Source organism: Lithobates pipiens, unplaced genomic scaffold (genome assembly GCF_037356315.1).
Source record: "Lithobates pipiens isolate NorthernLeopardFrog02 unplaced genomic scaffold, aLitPip1_a1.2 Scaffold_16, whole genome shotgun sequence".
Taxonomy (NCBI): domain Eukaryota; kingdom Metazoa; phylum Chordata; class Amphibia; order Anura; family Ranidae; genus Lithobates; species Lithobates pipiens.
This window is the reverse complement of record NW_027507748.1, coordinates 470,944,121-470,963,095: the sequence shown is the minus strand read 5'-3', so window position 1 is coordinate 470,963,095 and position 18,975 is coordinate 470,944,121. Positions and strand designations below refer to the sequence as shown.

The window sequence follows — 18,975 nt, the reverse complement described above, 5'->3', positions numbered from 1 at the left end:
CCAACCCTTTTAAAAGTGTTTAACAACGCCTTAGAGACGGGGGTCCTACCTGCCTCTATGAATGAAGCAATCATAATTGTACTTCTGAAACCGGGTAAGGTAGCAACATCACCGGACGCATATAGGCCAATCTCCTTGCTCACGACAGACGTTAAACTATTAGCTCGGGTCTTGGCAACGAGATTATCTCTGGTAATACACAAACTGATCCATAGGGATCAATCAGGATTCATTCCATCACGTTCCACTGCCCTAAATATTCGCCGTTTATTCTTGAACCTACAGGTTCCTGTGGATAACCCCGGTAATCAGGCCATCCTCTCGCTGGACGCGGCTAAGGCCTTTGATAGTGTTGAGTGGCCTTATCTGTGGAAAGTGATGGAGCGGATGGGGCTGGGCAGCACATTTATTAGTTGGGTCCGACTGTTATATGCCAAGCCTACGGCTAGAATCAGAGCTAATGCGGAGCTCTCCGACCCATTCGTGCTGCACAGAGGCACGAGACAGGGGTGCCCTCTGTCGCCCCTGCTCTTTGCCATGGCGCTTGAACCACTTGCAGCCAGAATGAGATCGGCTCAGGATATTGTGGGTTTCTGCAGGCCCACTGGAATGGATGTGGTATCGCTCTACGCTGATGACACGCTTATATACCTGGGGGACACCCAGGGCTCCCTTACGGCCACCATGAACCTGATTACCCTATTTGGTACATTGTCAGGTTTTAAGATTAACTGGGACAAATCTGTACTGATGCCCTTGTCCCCTCTAACGGCTCCCTTACCCCCTTGTGCAAACATGATCCAGACGGTTACATCCTTTAAGTATCTGGGGGTGCAGATATCCCCCGAGGTGACGGAATATGCCAAACTGAATCTTATGCCATTGTTACTTAAGTTCAGAGATAAATGTAAGATCTGGTGTAAACTACCGTTATCGGTGGTGGGCAGGGTAAACCTCATTAAAATGGTGTGGGCCCCGCAGCTGCTCTATATTTGTCATAACTCCCCGACTTGGATCCCGAAACGTTGGTTCGATAAAATTGACTCTCAGTTTAGGGAATTAATATGGTGTAGAAAGACGGCCAGACTTAGTTTACTTACCTTGCAATATAATAAGGACGAAGGGGGGTTGGCACTTCCACACGCTAGGATGTATTTTTTTGCTTCGCAGCTCCAGCACATGGGTGGGTGGGGGTTGGATGACCCATTGGACCCGATCCGAAGGATACTGGCTGACACGGTCGCCTCGGACACAGCATTGTCTAGATTGGAGGCAGGCTTCCCTCATATGGACAGGGGTTCCCCGACTGTTATACTGCTGAATACACTGTGGTCTCATGTTAAAAAACTGCTACGAATACGTGGCTTCCTTGCCTTCACCCCTATTTGGCGGAACGCTAATTATGGTGAACTTTTTAAGCTCAAGGGATTTGGTAACTGGAGTGGGAGTGGTCTTCAGTATCTCTCGCAACTGTATAGTGGACGGGTACTGAAGTCCTTTATGGAAATACAAGCGGAGTTTGACATCCCTCGTAGGGACTTCTTTAAATATTTACAGTTACGTCATGCGTTGCAGACACAGGCACGGAGTGTGCAGCTCTCCCTAACAGACCATCCTGTGGTGAAGGAGATATTTATGCAGATTGACCGTAAAGGCATGATCTCTAGGGGGTATGCTATGCTTCTTGACGCGGTGCAGGACCCGGCACGTCTTCCATGTCGGCAGAGGTGGGAGGCGGACCTGGGGCCCATGGACGCGGAGACCTGGAACCTCTGCTTGTCCTCCGCTCCGTTGGTGTCGGTATCGGCCTCCCATAGGCTCTCCCACCTATATTTACTACATAGGACCTATAGAACTCCAGTTAAACTGCACAGTTGGGGTGTTAGAGGGTCTCCCCTTTGCCCTAAATGTATGCGGGACCATGGGGATCTTATGCACATGTTCTGGAGGTGCCCGAAACTAAAACGATATTGGGCGGGAATTTTTGACACTATATCCTCAGTGTTCTCTGTTGGTATCCCGCGGTGTCCGTTGGTCTGCCTGCTGGGGGCCCTGGATGAGGAATCATTGACACCCTCGGCCCATACAGCCATTATCAGGTTACTATATGTAGCTAGAAAATTGATAGCGAGACTATGGATGACCCACAGGGTTCCCACCAGGCAGCAATGGATAGAACAGGTGAACCAGATGCTGATCAGAGAAAAGATAACATACCAACACAGAAACGCACCGCACAAATTTAATGCCATGTGGGGGGGGTGGCTTGAGGTCCCGGGACTAGCTCCCCACCAACTTATACAGGACAGACTTTTACAGGGTTAACTGAAGGTCCTAGGACCGGTATATGGAGGTACATAAATGGTCATGTTTCCAGGATGGGTCTAACTCTATGTCTCTCCCTTATCCGGTAATTGTACGGGGTGTAGGGAGACACCAATGGGACTGTGTGCTGGGCTGTGGGCCGTAGTATATATGTAAGGTACCTATGCGGCTGTTTCTTGATGCGGAGTGGTCTATGAGAGAACGATACTTTTGTTATTACTTTTGGTTCCTTTTTTCTTTTTCCTTATCTCCTTTCTTCTTTAATTTTTTGGTTTTATTGATATTTTCCATGTCTCAACAGTTTTCAAACCGAACCTATTTGTATTTCTATATTCTCTGTATACTTTTGGATGTAAAAACCAGTGCTACTGTAAGACTGTACTTTACTCCTATGTTTGGTTTGTACCATAAGTGCTTTACAATAAAAACTTATTTGATTTAAAAAAAAATTAAAAATAGGACATTTTAATATGGTAGCAAAGCAACATTTATGTGTAAAAGCATTGTTTTTTGTAGTTTTAACCCTTTTGCTTCCAGGTCCTGCGCTCTACTTTAAACTTCTAGTGGTTAGACCATTATTGTAATGTTTCACTTTCACCTTTTGCATACAGCTTTCAAGGTTTGTAAAAAACCGCTGAAACCATACTGATTTTATAGGTCCCGTTATAGTTGTGCAAATGTTTATTAAATTATATTTACAATGGAAAATACACTAAAATCATTTTTAGCGTTTACAAAACACAACATAACGTACAAAATTTCTACTAAACCTTAAAGCTAGGTTTTTTTTCAGAAATATTTGTAAATTTTAAATTGTGCCCTTTTGTGAAATGGTGAAAAATCAATAGGCAAAAACTAAAACAAAAATCAACCTACACTAAAAATCTGGAGATTTATTTCACACCCAAGAATTGTGGCAATACCCAATTGCATGACAGATGGTGGGTTTGCGCTATGGATGGGTCACATAAAAAAAAGGAAACAAGAGGGCTGCCACTACCCAAGGTTCGCAACCGGAGGTTGGAACAATATACCAATGAAATACAAATGTTGGTAGTAAGGGCACTCTACTCTAATAAATATCTCATGTTCCAAGAAATAATACAAAAAGGAAAAAGGAAATAAATGGGTGTGTACTAAAGTGCAAAGTGCAAATTTGGTGAGATCAAACCAACATTTGTATTTCATTAATACCCAATTGCAGTAGTCTGTATGCACTGCATTGGTGTGCAATGTGATAAAATCAAGCAGGCATATGTTTTATTGCAATGCCCGGTAACGCTTCGCAATGCACTGTAACGCTTCGCAATGCACTGCTGCATCTAAAGTTGAAATAAAGGAATTTTAAAAAAGTTCTAAAAAACAAATAAAAGCCGGCAGTGCACAATACACACCAGTACATGTGGGTTATGTGCACCATAGCGTATGCCTACTGATGCAAATGGGCCCATAGTGTGTGTAGAATAAAAAAAAATAAAAAAAAGCAAGGTTACATAGAGCTAAAGAAAAGCAATCGATGACTGGATGAAAGTGATATTCCGTGATTAATCATGAATCTGCATTGGGCAGGGTGATGTTGCAGAAACTTTTGTTTGGTGTCGTTCTAATGAAATGTATGAAGACGACCGCCTAAAGAAAATATGCAAATTTCCATAATCATTGATGATATGGGGTTGCATATCAGGTAAAGGTACAAGGGAGATGACAGTCATTAAAGGACTTGTAAAGTCTCAAGGTTTTTCCACCTTATTGCATTCTATGCATTAACATTAAAAAACCTTTGGTGGTGCAACTGCCCCCCCAGACCCCTCCCCCTTTTTCTTACCTGAACCCAATTGTTCCATCGATGAGCACAAGCCCAGCAGCTCCAGACATGGGTCCTCATTGGATAGATTGACCTGCTGCTGTCAATCAAATCCAGTTACACGGGAGTCAGGGGCGGGTACGAGTCTAACTGTCTGTGTCAATGGACGCAGCCGTATGACTCAGGAGCACGCACGTATGAGCCCCCCTTTGGAATGCGTCTCTCTTAGTGTGTGTGTGTGTGTGTGTGTGTGTGTGTGTGTGTGTGTGTGTGTGTGTGTGTGTGTGTGTGTGTGTATGTGTGTGTGTGTATGTATATATATATATATATATATATATATATATATATATATATATATATATATATATATATATACACATACATACACACACACACACACATATACATACACATACATACATACATACATACATACACATACACACACACACATACATAAAGCACCCCCCCATGTTGAGGGCACACAGCCTGGTATGGCTTGCTTGTCCCCACCCCCTTTCCTGACCGGCTAGGCTACATGCTCGGATAAGGGTCTGATATGGACTTTGGGGGGACCCCCACGCCGTTTTTTTTTTAGGCGTAGGGCTTCCCCTTTAAGTCCATACCAGGTGACGTGGCCAGCGAGGTGTCAATCTTGCCGATGGAGGCGGCAACATTGACTTCCTGCTCTAGTCCCGTCTACCTGGAGCCGTGTTCAAAATGAATGGACTTTTCTCCACGTGTGGGCAAGTCTGTTCATTTCAAAAGTCCGGCGGACTAGCACACAGACGGGCGGATTGTCCGACGGACTGCCGAGTCCTATGCATGCACATTTTGACAGGACAAGTCTGCATTCTTCATGCTCATTAGAGCCACCGATAACAGATTTTTCTATTTTTAGTTTAATGTGAAATTTAAAAATTCTATGTAAATTCAAAAATAAAGCATCAGGTAGTTCAACCCTATGAACAAAGGAAATAATGTAAAATAAACCACACACAATAATAGCTAAAGTTATAACATGACATTATATAGGATTTACACGAGTACAACAGTAACATTTGTACAACAGCTGTTAGCATTAACAAGATTACATTTGGATTATTGATATCTATGCCCTACTAACTAAGACACACGATATTCATAGCTTGACAAAATGGTATGATGTTAGGGATCACATCATCATGTCAATGATGAATAAGCTACTGACAGAATAATATTAAATGAAAACAAATCTACCTACACTGTTTGGCATATAGATTTTGTGCGACCTTAAAGAAAATGCAATGACAGCTATGGGGCTGCCACTTCTGCTTAGTTTTGAAAGGTGCAGGCTCTGGGTCTCATGGTGAGCTTGGTTCACTGCCTTTTTTTTATGTATATCAAAAGGGGAAGAAGGATCCTGTCCCTTTAAAGCAGGTTATACAGACAGTGTAATTTCCCCCCTGTGTCACCTGAAATATCTGGGTGATTCTGACAATTTCTACCCTCCCCCCCCTGTAAACTGACCACGGTTCATCATGGCTGCTGAGCCCTGACACCGTGGTCAGTTTACGTGCCTTCTGCTCTCCTCTCCCCTACACTCCCTGTCAGCTTGTGACAGTGCCTGCCCCCACTCATCCCGCTGCTGCAATAACATGTACATTTGTATATTATCCGCAATGTCTCCTAATATGTCCCCCTGTGTGTGCGATTTATTTCAAGAAGATGCTGATTATACCTGATTTCAAAGCCCCACTCAGCGTTCACATGACCGGTCGGCCCTCTCCTCCCGACTGCCATCAGCGGGGGAATCTCGGCCCTGCCCATTGCAGCTGTTAGACAGGGAGAAGAGAGAGTCGGGTCGGTCACGTGAGCACCGAGCAGCGTTCTGAGATCAGGCCCAATCAGCATTTTTTTTTATATAAAATCACACACACAGAGGGACACAGCATTAGGAGACAGCATGGATAGTATGAGATCAGAGTGGCTTAACACCCACTTTAAAGGATAAGTTCACCTTTTAACAAAAAATAACAAATGCACATTTTTTGCAGGTAAAAAATTGTGCATGTGTTATTTTTTGTTTCTGGAGCCTGTAAAGCATTGCACCAGCGATCAACAGATCGCTGGTGCAATGCAGGTATGTCAGTACCTCCGTGCCCGTACATACAGGCAAGCAGATACAATCTAATAGGAAGAGAGAATGAACTACAATATTTATCAGATCGGAAGAGGCAGGTTATCTTAAAATGTAGGCATGCCTATTACTTTTTTTCTGTTACAACAGCTTTTATTGGTTTTCATCTGATGATGACAGCTATACCCATGAAGGGGCTAAAATATCTGATAGAAATAACAAATAGGTTAGCATGTTCAAGTATTTGCATATCCCTTACAGACCCAGGCGCAAGAGTCCGGTGCATAGACTATAGGTAACTAAAGATAGAAGTGTTCATGGGTGGAAAGGCATATGTACGCCATGTTTCCCTATTTTAAGAAAATTTGTTTGTGAATCATTGAGTATACTGAAAAGTTTCTTATTAACCATCATCGTATTCGTGCCATCTTTAGCTTCTTGGAAGTGAACTGTGGGTTTCTTTCATGCTTTGTCTATCAATTGATTAGCAGCCAGAAATGAAGTTGCAGCCAAATTCTGTTGATACAAAAAGCTCCCTGGAATCATTTTGTGGAGAAGGGACATCTGTGCATCCTTGGGGACGATTAAATTAAACAAAGTTTGAAGGAGACCAAACGTTCTGGATCAAAACACTGTCAACGTTTGGCAAAACCACTAAATATGTATGCATACATCACACCCCTTGAAGCATTTGTCACTGTAGTTTGGGATGGCATGAACTATTAGAATTGGTAGCCCATACCACCACCTTTATAAGTGGTTTCCAGGATGGTTAAATTAAAGGCGCATTTTGCTATTCTCAAACAGACTTTGTCCAAGTCCTCAAGTTCTAAGGGGTTGGTGAGATCCCACTCATATTTCTGAACATATGAAATAGAGGAGAGTGATCCTCATGCGTTTGGAGTAAAAGTATAAGCTTGGGAGATCCTGGCGAATTCAAGTATACCATTTTCACTGACCAGTGTTGTATACAGGGACTCTGAGTTTTTTTTTCTGGTGGACAAGATCCAATTCTGGAATTGGCGATAGCAGTAGTAATTATGCTTGGGGCACTTTGTGGTATTTTTGCAAGGTTACTCAAACTGGAAAGATAATAAAATGGTGTGCATGAGTGAAGCCTCAAGTGAAGCCATGGGTAGTCCACCAGACAAGTGACCTCAGCTGTTCCATACCTGGTGTGGAATAATGGATTGTTAAGTGTAAAAATGGGGTACAGCACAAACAAACCCAACTACTAACTACTATAGTCTGCTACATTATCACAGTTCCTGCATAGCCTCATTTGGCTCGTGGGTACCCTGTTAAGCCATCTTGGCTGATGGCAGCTTCCTTATGGAATGTAGCAGTTTTGATCGACCACCTTAAAGGAAGTAGGTGTATTGAGTCTGTATTGAGTCACTTTTAAAAATAACCAAGTTCAAAAAATTGACAGCCACTTTGTCATAGGTTTCTGAAAAAGATATACCATAGGAATTACTATTTAGTTCTTGTAGGAATTCCAGAAATGTTTGTGATCCTGCCCATACAATTAGGATATCATCAATATAACTTTTGTATACTTTCAATTCAGGTCTAGGTTCACCATATATGGCTTCATATTCCCATTTGCTCATAAAGATATTTACCACTGATGGTGCATATTTTGCCCCCATAGCTACTTGCCTAAAGTGACTGACCTGATGCCAAAAATGTATTCTCTCATGGCTAAATCCAAAGCTTTAATCAAGAATTCCTTTTGCTTTCTTTTTAAATTGGTCTTTTGTAAGGCCCACATTACTGCCTCAAAGGCGTAACTTTGCTTGACCTTTGTATATAGCGAGTTAACATCAATACTTGCTAAAGTACACTCATCTGTGACTTACATATATTTAAGCAGATTGATCAGATCCTTACTGTCTCTTAAGTAGGCTGGAAAATCCTGGGCCAGCGGTTGGAAAAGCCAATCCAAATATTCTTCCAGTCTACTGAAAAGAGTCGATGCTACTTATTATGGGTCTCCCTGGGGGTTTGGCCATACACTTTATAAATACACATGAATTTTATGTTTATTTGCACATTATTGAACTTTCACTGGCTACCTGCTTGCTAATTTTTTCATTAATATGTGCATTTATTATTGCTCACAATTTTTTATTATTGTGTCTATTAGTACTGCTTATATGTTTGTAATTTTGGTTTGTTTGCGCTGTGGCAAAACTTTTTTTTAGGTTTGGATAGAGTGCAGAGGGAAGAGGATGCTTGCCAGTTTTTATTAATATCTGTGCCCCCGTTAAGGAGATTCACTCCCTTTATTTGTCCTGTTTACCATTATAATTGAAAATTAAAGTAAAAGAAAATCCCAAACTTTGGATTGTTCCCAGAAAAGTAATAGAGGGCAAATCTTCCAATGGGGCCACTAGTTCTGGTGACTAGGGGGTCACCAAGGAATTACCTTAATTTGCAGGGGTTTTAGCTCACTTCCTGTTTAGCTATGGAACAGGAAGTGAAGGGAAATCTTCGTAATGCAACACAGATGGTGAAAAAAAAAAAATATTGACATGGGTTTTAACCCTCTCTTGTTCTATCTAAAATAGGGGGGGGGGGGGGGGGGGTTTGCCTATAGTTCCACTTTACGAAGGGTGGGCATAAGGCAGTAACTGGGATGGAGTTGTAATTTGGCAGTTCCAAGAAAACCCAATAGTTAGCATGAAGCAAAGATGGTTGTGAGAATGGTGCAGCTTTGTAGTAGCTTTCTATATATTTTTTTTTATCCTAGACATCTCTGTGGTCTGTGTGCTAAAAGGTTAGTACAGAGGACCCCAGATTATTTGTAGGCCCAGATAAAAAGAGGTAATTACTTTATACAGTATGCGTACATAGAAAGATGCACAGTAATTGGTAGGGAGGATGGTAATTTTTATTGATTTAACATGGTCGATCCATGACAAGGATGGAAATTTCCATGATTGCCAGAGTGTAGGTAATGATCTCAGCAGTGGGTAAAAATTTGCAGTAAATAATGAAGTGTAGTGAGGGGTCAGTTTGATATCCAAATAGTCCAGCATCAAGGTCGTTCAGTGGTAGAGAAAATGGACTGGATATGGAAAACAACCACTTGAGGAAGTGTGATATTTAGAGCCTTAGATATACGTTGGATTAAGGTGAGGCCTGAGAGTTGAGCAAACTGAGTAAAAACTTGATGGAGGTTGGGGAGGTTAGTAAGAGCGCTGGTGAGGACTAAAAGGGGCATTGCCCGCCATTAGGTTAACCTTGTAGTGGAGTCCAGCATTATAGACCCCAGTAATATCTAGGTTGTCCCTGATAACTATTTCCAAGGGTTCTATGGGCAAGATAGATTGAGAAGAGGATTGAGGAGAATTGTGATTATATGCCTCAGAAAATGTTAAAAGGTTGCAAATTGTATCCACCATATCTGACAGTAGCAGAAGAGGTAGAGTATAGGGCAGATATCCATGAGAGTATTGATTACCTGAAACCCTATCACTGTAGAATATACTGTAAATAGTCCCAGGAAAGAGTCAAATACCGTCAAATCAAGGCATAGCAGGAAGCCAGAGCTGTTATGTTGATGAAAAAAGTGGGTAAGGCGGTTGACTTTGTATATTGTCTCCAGCTGATCAGAGTTTTTTTTCTTTTTTAATCCGAGGGCCAGGAACTGCCTTTTGCTTTTTTTAGGTTACATGGGGGTTTTATCTATAAAACCAGGAATTAGAAATATGCAAGCTTTACCCAAAGCAACTAATAAGACCGTAAATCAGATTTTTATGGTATAGTTAAGAAAATCAAAACACTGATTGCTTTGGGCACATTACTAAACTGTATGGTCATTTGTACAAAACAACTTGTGTTCTAAACAGGCATCAGTCATTAAGTGCTGATTCACTAGCATTTACAATATTTCTATTTAAATTACTTACCCAGCTGATTCTGAATATCAGAAAACTGGTAGTACTCAACATATTTATTCTGAGAGAAGAAATGTTTGTAGACATGTCGAGCCCCAAAGAGCCAGATGTCACTGTCATCTGTGATAGTCCCTGAAGTCTGGTCAGTTAGATCCATAACGGCACACTGTGCTTCTGCCTCCATAGGGGCAACAACATATGGGATGCCAAACAGACGCAAGAGCTCCTGGAAAATATACCAAAAAAAAAGCACAGTGTTTGTAGAAAGCTATACTCAGATAAGTGAACCTTAAATGTGGTTTTACTACAAGCGAAAGCTTTAGTAAATGTTCACATTACAATACCTACAGTATGGCATAGTCCACAATATAAAAAAAAAGGAAGCAAAGTTTTCACTTTTGTAGGGATGGCAAAAATATTGGGCCAGATATTGCTTGCATTTCTTAAAGCAGGGATGCCCAACCTTTTAAAAGGGAGGGCCACTTAAGCGACTGAGCCACGATGAGCAGATGACAGGTTCGTGTCCACTTTGCATATGTAAAGTGGACAAAGACACTGCCCCCTCTACTCTATGAGCCTTCCGATCTGATCTGCCCAGATGGAAGGGAATGGATCCCCTTCCGTTTTCTTAGTGGATCGGATAGGAGGTAGGTGGGTGTAAACGGACACAAGTCCATTTACATCTGCCACTCCATAGGTCAATGGAGAGTCCGATGTGTCGGACCAATTGTGTGAAAGGGGCCTAAGGCTGTTTTTACACTGATCTGCAGTCTACCCACATTGCGGGTGCAGTGCACCTGTGGCTTTCCTGTGATAAGCTGCCTTAGCGTTCTATTATATCCTGCAGGTGTGGAGCACTTTCTAAAACTGCACAGAAAACGTACCTTTAGGCCGGGTTCACACTATAGCGATGCGGGAACGCCGCGAATCCGCGGCGTTTTCCCGCATCGCACACCTCCCGCCAGGAGGTTCACACTGCCCTATGCGGACGGCTGGGAGTGTCAATGTTATGTTAATGACACCCCCAGATCCGTCGGCATATCGCAGTGCGATCTGCCGACTCGCACAGGAATCGGATCGCATGGTGTGAACCCCCATGCGATCCGATTCTGTTGCGGACCCAAAAAAGGGTCCCGTGCGAGTTTGCTGCGGGAGCGCTGCGAATTCAGCCATACTATCTGTATGGCTGAACTCGCATTGCTACGGAGATCGGATGTGATTTGCTGTGCGAATCACATCCGGATCTCCCCCCGCAGCAGTGTGAACCCAGCCTTAATAACAGTCTTCCATTCAGGTATCGCCAGCTGTTGCTGCCATAGGCAGAGTGTATTTGCCATCATTTTGCCTATGACAGGAGCCTGTGTGTATTCCTCACCTAGTTGCCGCCACACGCTTGACACCATCTGAACCAAATAAGTTTATCTTGGTCTCATCAGACCAGAGTAATTGGTTCCAGTAATCAACATCCTTAGTCTGCTTGTCTTCAGCAAACTGTTTGCGGGCTTTCTTGTGCATCATCTTCAAAAGAGGCTTCCTTCTGGGAGGACAGCCATGCAACCCAATTTGATGCAGTGTGCGGTTTATGGTCTGAGCATTGACAGGCTGACCCCCCGACCCTCAACCTCTGCAGCAATGCTTATATTCAAAAATAAGTTGCTCTAAACAAATAATAAATAAAAAATTGTGAAAATGAAATAAGTAATTGAGTCCATCCAGTGAAGGGATATCCAAAGTGATCCCACAATGATAATAAATGAAAGTGCACCAAGAAATGAGTGATGTTCAGAAAAGCGACTTCCACTTCTTATAGGATGGCCACTTACTGACTCCCTATGATCTCATATTATGGGAGATCACACATGCTTTTGGCTCTATACCCAGCCAGGGCCTTTGGTGAATCCAGGAAAAAAAAAATTGCACTTCAAGAACTTCCACTGCCCCGATTGGGCACAGTCATACAGGAACCCCAAAGAAAAATAGAAGCCTCCATAGCATAAAATCTTTGGAATAATTATCCATCATCTTCTAGATACTGCTAAGGCTTGTATCACATTGACATGGAAATCTAAGCTACCCCCAACGATAGGGATGTGCTTGCCCATCTTAAATCTCTTCTTGGTGTGGTAAAGCGCACTGGGGATGTATCTCCATGGATTGGCTCTATTCTCCCCTCCCACCTTTTTTTTTTGTTTTGTTGTTTTCGTTTTTGTTGATATATAATGGTATAAAATTGATTGAGACAGGTCTGAGACTTCAGGGGAGGCAGTAGAGAAGGTATCCGATCGATTAGAGTCATCTTAGAGGGTGACCCAACTTGATGCATGATTGTTATAAAACTGTTTTAATTATGTTTAAATCTAACGGTTATGTTTTCCTCCTATGTATGTTCTTGAATGTGTCCTATGTCTAAACAAATAAAATCATTTAAGAAATGCGAACACATCAAAGGGGGGAAAAAAAAATTGTGGCACTTATTGGTTTAAAAATGAGTGCAGTACACGAGAACAAAATAAATGCCAAAGATTTTATGCTATGGAGGCTTCTTTTTTTCTTTGGGGTTGCAGTATGACCGTGCCCAATTGGGGCAGTGGAAGTGTGATTTCCCCTAGATTCACCAAAGTCCCTGGCTGGGTATAGAGCCAAAAGCGTGTGTATCTCCCGTAATAGGAGATCATAGGGAGTCGGTAGGTCACTTTTCTGAACATCACTAATTTCTTGGTGCACTCTCATTTATTATCATTGTAGGATCACCTTGGATATCGCTTCACTGATGGACTCATACATATTAAAATTTTCACTATTTTTATTTGTTTAGCACAACTTATTTTTGAATATTTTATTGATGCTGTGTATATCTCACAGGAAGTTGCTACTTATTTATTAATTGTCAATTTTTTGGGCAGCGCAATAATATTTCCCTTTTTTCCATTCTGCAGTAATGCTGGCAGCACTCAGCTTCTTTGGTCGACCACGACGAGGTCTGTTCTGAGTGGAACCTGTCCTGTTAAACCGCTGTATGGTCTTGGCCACCATGCTGCTGCTCAGTTTCAGGGTCTTGGCAATCTTCTTATAGCCTAGGCCATCTTTATATAGAGCAACAATTCTTTGCCGTGAGGTGCCATGTTGAACTTCCAGTGACCAGTATGAGAGAGAGAGCGAGAACACCAAATTTAACACACCTGCCCCCCAGTCACACCTGAGACCAACACAAAGTGGCACATAATTGTGAAGTGGAGGGAAAAAATGGTTTTCCAATTTTTTTACAAAAAAAAATATATCTGAAAGGTGTGACGTGCATTTGTATTCAGCCCTCGAGCCCAAACTTTGTAGAACCATCTTTTACTGCAAGCTTTGCACATCTAGAGTGACATTTTTGCCCATTCTTCTTTGTAAAATAGCTCAAGCTCTGTCAGACTGGATGGAGAGCATCTGTGAACAGCAATTTTCAAGCCTTTCCACAGATTCTCAATTGGATTTAGGTCTGGACTTTGGGCCATTCTAACACATGAATATGCTTTGATCTAAACCATTCCATTGTATCTCTGGCTGTATGTTTAGGGTCGTTGTCCTGCTGGAAGGCAAACCTCTGCCCCAGCCTCAAGTCTTTTGCAGACACCAACAGGTTTTCTTCTAAGATTATGCAGTATTTGGCTCCATCCATCCTACCATCAACTCTGACCAGCTTCCCTGTCCCTGCTGAAGAAGAGCATTCCCACAGAATGATGTTGCCACCACCATATTTTACGGTGGGGATGGTGTGTTCAGGGTGATGTGCAGTGTTAGTTTTCTACCAAATGGAGTTTTGCTTTTAGGCCAAAAAGTTTTTTGGTCTTAAATTTTAGTCTGACCAGAGCACCTTCTTCCACTTGTTTGCTGTGTCCCCCACATGGCTTCTTGTAAACTGCAAATGGGAATTCTTAGGTCTTTCTTTTAACAATTATTTGTGGAGTGCATGACTAATAGTTGATGGATTGAACCGTGTTCTGTGAGATGTTCAAAGCTTGGGATATTTATTTATTATTATTATTATTTTTTTTAAGAACCCAACCCTGCTTTAAAATTCTCCACAACTTTATCCCTGACCTGTCTGGTGTGTTCCTTGGCCTTTATGATGTGGTTTGTTCACTAAGGTTCTCCAACATACATCTGAGGGATTCATAGAACAGCTGTATTTATACTGAGAATAAATCTGTATAAATACAGAGAATTATTTACACCCGTGTGTAAATAAATTACACACAGGTGGACTCTATTTACTAATTAGGTGACTTCTGAAGGCAATTGGTTCCACTAGATTTTAGTTAGGGGTATCAGAGTAAAAGGGGGCTGAAAATAAACGCACGCCAAACTTTTCATATATTTAATTGTAAAAAAAACTGAAAGCCATTTATAATTTTCCTATCATTCTATCATGTCTATCACATAAAATCCCAATAAAATACATTTATATTTTTGGTTGTAACCTATCAAAATGTGGAAAATTTCAATGGGTATGAATACTTTTTCAAGGCACTGTACACATACAAATTTATATATATATATATATATATATATATATATATATAAAAATAAAACACACACAAACAACCGATGTACGGCCATTTTGTAATTTAATACTATTAAAAGTATACCCTTTCATGTCAATTTACAGCAAGTATGATTCTCTAAAATTGTTGAAAAGTGCGCCCTAGACATTTTATTTCCTGCATTTGGGGTTGGCTGCTTTCCCCAAAAGTCTCCCAAGGCTGCAGTCAGCTTTAGGCTCCCCTGCAATAGGAGTTTAATTTCTAGTACTGTAGAAGACCTTTTCCCTGATCATGCTGGTAGTGCCCCTTTCCTCTAGTGTCAGTTTAGTTGGTAATATTGAAGGCAGAACCCCCCCCCCCCCCCCCATTACTAGTCAATATTGGAAAGGATAGGGTCATACAAGTATTCATTTTTTTACAGAAACATTTTGTCATCAGGTGCACTTTTTGTAAGTGAAGAAAATGCTGCAGCTTGATTTTCAGATACATAGGTGCAGAAATTAATAAAAACATAATTCCGTTTACAGCTATGCCTCCGTCCAGTTTGGACTAGTATTACTGTAGATATACAATAATGGATGGTTTACATGTGGAGAAAGAAGGAACAGAAAAGGCAGACAGCGTACTAGATAACTGATGACAGCACTAACCTGGCTTTCTAGATACATCTGTCCTGTAACAGATGCAGCTACACGTTCCTGCTGCTGCCGTTGTGCCTGGAGGGAGGTCTGCTGAACAAATAGATTATTCTCCAATGTCTCCAGTTCTACCTGTGCAAACAGAAAAAAAAAAAAAAGCAGTAAGATGTCAAAACTCTGACGATACAATATATGCATCAACATTTAGGAGGAAATAGGTCGTGATACATTGCAACTGTGCTAAAGTTTAAATAATTTACCTTTAATAATACCGGTTGTGAGATAACATGGAGGCTGCTATTGTTGGCCACTTCTTCTAAAAATGCTGGAGCCTAGCTGTCATGCTATTCCAATAGTTTTTGTACCAAACTGGAACCAGTATGTAGATGCTAAATTTTGACATGTCTGAATTTCCAGTCTGTATTCTTGTTCCAGGCAAGGCACACAGAGTACAAGACTTGTAGCAAAATTTTAGCCTAAAAGTGTCTGTAGGAGTAGACTTCCTAGAGAATGTGTTGTGTAACCTTCTAACAAGGCATATGTAAATCTGAAAAATGCCTGTAACAACCCTGTATTAATGGATCAAGGCTATGATGTGTTTATATATAATATATATATATATATATATATATATATATATATATATATATATATATATAATGTGCTCGTACTAATGCCTTTTTAGCAGGGTTTTACTAATTTTGTAATAATAACTTTTTATACAATGGTTATGTAGGTCTCATTACTTGCATATAGGAGGTATAATATGACCGTATGGGGCACCACTAACGTCCTGTTTTTATAAATTTTCTTTGGTTAAATGCTTATTAAGAGATGCAGGTACAGAGCTTCAACTATTTGATTTATGTTCCCTATACCCTTAGTAAGTCACCTATACAAATATATGTGTAAACATTCTCTCAACTCTATGTTGTATTTTAGATCTATTATCATGATCAACCAGTAACGGCCATCCATTACTGTTTGTGCCTTCTCCACAGAAAAAGCCTAAAAAAAAAATACAAGTATTGGAAACAAGAAAACAAAAAAAAAAACACAGGGAGTTTAAAAGACTGTTGATTAATGAGAACTTTCAATAAAAATATATTGTTTAAAAAAGAAAAAAAAAAAAAAAAAAGAAGGATTGTTGATCATTAAGGCCTGATTCACACTAGTGCAATTTCAGATGTGACTTGGACCGCTCAAAATGGCATGGCAATGGAAATCACACTACAATGCAACTTTGAGGAAGGTACAGGTGCTACTTTGGTGTGATGCCCCACAGACTGCAATGGAAACGCACTAAAAATGCATGTAAAATGCATGTAAAATGCATATACACACACGTTTTTGGCAAAGTTTTGTATAGTCTCCTTCTACCAAAAATACATCCGCATGAAAAATACACTGCAAAAATCGCATAATAATCGCATAAAATGCTGGATAATAGGATCAAGTCCCAGCTGTACTGGTGTAAACCTAACCTAAGAAATGTCACATACACACTGCTTGCTCAAGTCTGACCAGAGAGAGCTTCCTTACCATACTTATGTCTTGCCAATCATTGTCTGCATCTTCCTCATCTCTTGATTCTTCATTCGGCTGAATTACAACATCTCGGCCATCTGCACGGTTAATCTCTGCAAAAGCATTCTCTATATTTGCGCCGGAGCTCTGTGATGTAACGGTAGCATTAGATCCCGTAATGGTTATTACAGGAACAAGATCTTTGGAAGTTTCTGGTGCCTGCACCAACTGGGAGTTTCCATCACCCAGTTCACTCTCTACTTCAATGAAGCTACCTTATGAAAGAAATGCCACAAAGTAGTAAAACAAAGCATTAAAAAAAAATCTAGCAGAATCTATTTTAATGTTACAATTCTGTCTCCTACATGTACTTTGTCCCATGTTTCCAAGTGCTTTCTAACTCTAGTTATGAGGTATCCTAATGTAGCCAAACCGAAAACAGCTATGAAAGAGACGGCTGATTGATAGATGCAGCTTGTCTGAACTGTGAACACTTTTCTGAGACAAGTAACGGCAAGAAGATACAGATGCACCACCCCTTTCTCTGCATTGCTCCTGCTGCTGCTTGTCTCGGGAAAGTGCTCACAGCCAAGACAAGCTTCAGCTATGAACCAGCTGTCTCCTCCATAGTCATTGTCAGATTGGCTGCAGCAGGAGGGGAGGGGGCAGATGGGACCTGATAACTAGGGTTAAAAGGCACTTCAAAACATGGGGAAACATTGCTTTGATTTTATTAACAAATGCAAGACTAGAAAAGGAGAAACTCATGCACTGCACTCCATGCTCCCACTGGCACGAGGTGTATGTCCCCTTTAAAAACTCACTCAAGCTGGTAAGCGCTCATATGATATCAGTCCGGAACGACAGCCTGATGTCGCCATATTGGTACACCACTTGCTGTATATGGGTCTTTGTTGTTTATTGTAAGTAATATTTTAATGGAGTTTTATCTTCCCTAATAATTACTGCACTATGGGAAGCCCCTTTTTTATATTAACTATACCTACCAGCTGGAGTGATATTTTAAGGGAACATACACCTCATGCCAGTGTGAGTGTGGAGTTAGTCTAGTTCAACCAATAAAAAGGAAAAAAAAATATATATATATTTATTTACAACCACATAGACATAATCCTATACCCACAATTGATCCAGAGGAAGGCAAAAAAAAAAAAAAACAGAAAAGCATGATACAATTTGCTCCGGGGGATGGGGGGATTCCTTCCTGATCCCCCGAGAGGCAATCAGATATTCCCTGGATCAACTTTACCTATAAATGTTAGTATCCAGTTATATTATGTACATTTAGAAAATAATCCAGGACTTTTAACCACTTATTTCCTAAACCCATTCTGACACTTCTCTCCTACATGTAAAATGTATATTATTTTTTTGTTAGAAAACTACTTAGAACCTCGAAACATTATATATTTTTTAGGCCTAAAGAATAAAATGGTGGGTGTTGCAATTTTTTATATCACATGGTATTTGTGCAAGTGGTTTTTCAAACGCGATTTTTTGGGGGGGAAAAATACACATTAATGAATTTTAGTGAACACAAACACAAAATAACATTTTTTGTGGTAAAACATAAAAGATGATGTTACACCGAGTAAATAGATACCAAACGTGTCATGCTTTAAAACTGCGCACGCTCATGGAATGGCAACAAACTACAGTACTTTAAATTATCCATAGGTGACACTTTAAAAAAAACCTTTGCAGGTTACCAGTTTAGATTTATAAGAAGGCTGGTGTTAGATTTATTGCTCTGACGATCGAGATGATACCTCACATGGGTGGTGCGATCACTGTTTACATATGTGTGCGAGACTGATGTGTGGATACGCAACTGTCTGTGAGCACAGGGGTTTTTTTTTTTTTTTTTATTATATTTATTTTTTTTACCACTGTTATTGCTATCAAAATAAATGTAAACATCCCATGTGACAGCAAAAGCAATGACAGGTACTCTTTATGGAGAGAAGAGGGGTCTTTGAGACCCCCCATCTCTCCATTTGGTTCTAATGCAGTCAATTAGACACAGATTGGCCACTTCACTGGCCGCATAGCAAACAAGAAAATAGAGTCAGAAGCAGCAGTGCCTAAATAGTCATCACTTACAAGTTCT

At 40.8% G+C, this 18,975-nt stretch overlaps 1 protein-coding gene across 1 annotated transcript in view; it reads right to left on the bottom strand.

Moving 5' to 3' along the window:
• ERCC5 (ERCC excision repair 5, endonuclease) overlaps positions 1-18,975 on the bottom strand; it is a 62,682-nt gene that overhangs the window by 20,165 nt on the left and 23,542 nt on the right. The window contains exons 10-12 of the mRNA XM_077482925.1: positions 16,860-17,119; positions 15,330-15,449; positions 10,166-10,379 (exon numbers count right to left, since the gene is read on the bottom strand). Coding sequence (XP_077339051.1) covers positions 10,166-10,379; positions 15,330-15,449; positions 16,860-17,119 — 594 coding nt within the window. The remainder of the gene's footprint in view (positions 1-10,165; positions 10,380-15,329; positions 15,450-16,859; positions 17,120-18,975) is intronic.